A 534-nucleotide genomic window follows, 5' to 3' on the forward strand; every position below is an offset into this window, starting at 1 on the left:
GTCCTGCTCAACTCGGGCATCGGGGAAGGTGAGGCCACGCCCGGCCCGGGCCCCACGCTGCTCCGCAACCCTCACGCCCCACGCCGGGAGCTGACCGTCCTCTGCCCGCAGGCGCCCCCAGAAGCTTCTCGGCGCGCATCCTGGGCATGGTGTGGGCCGGCTTCGCCATGATCATCGTGGCCTCCTACACTGCCAACCTGGCGGCCTTCCTGGTGCTGGACCGGCCCGAGGAGCGCATCACCGGCATCAACGATCCCCGGGTGAGGCCTGGCCCGGCTGGGGGGGGCGGGGCGTGAGGTCAGCGGCTGCCTGGGGGCGGGACCGGGGAGCAGCCGCGAGCCGGGCCCTCCGACCCTCTGACCCTGCAGCTGAGGAATCCTTCGGACAAGTTCATCTACGCGACGGTGAAGCAGAGCTCCGTGGACATCTACTTCCGGCGGCAGGTGGAGCTGAGCACCATGTACCGGCACATGGAGAAGCACAACTACGAGAGCGCGGCCGAGGCCATCCAGGCCGTGCGGGACAAGTGAGGGG

The 534-nt window shown here is 70.0% G+C and overlaps 1 protein-coding gene across 1 annotated transcript in view; it reads left to right on the top strand.

The window, feature by feature from the left end:
- Positions 1-534, top strand: part of GRIN1 (glutamate ionotropic receptor NMDA type subunit 1) — a 21,229-nt gene that overhangs the window by 16,378 nt on the left and 4,317 nt on the right. The window contains 3 exon segments of the mRNA XM_024762436.1: positions 1-28; positions 112-260; positions 369-526. The exon segment at positions 1-28 is cut by the window's left edge and continues 243 nt beyond it. Coding sequence (XP_024618204.1) covers positions 1-28; positions 112-260; positions 369-526 — 335 coding nt within the window.

This window comes from Neophocaena asiaeorientalis, unplaced genomic scaffold (assembly GCF_003031525.2).
Source record: "Neophocaena asiaeorientalis asiaeorientalis breed wild unplaced genomic scaffold, Neophocaena_asiaeorientalis_V1.1 scaffold78, whole genome shotgun sequence".
NCBI lineage: Eukaryota > Metazoa > Chordata > Mammalia > Artiodactyla > Phocoenidae > Neophocaena > Neophocaena asiaeorientalis.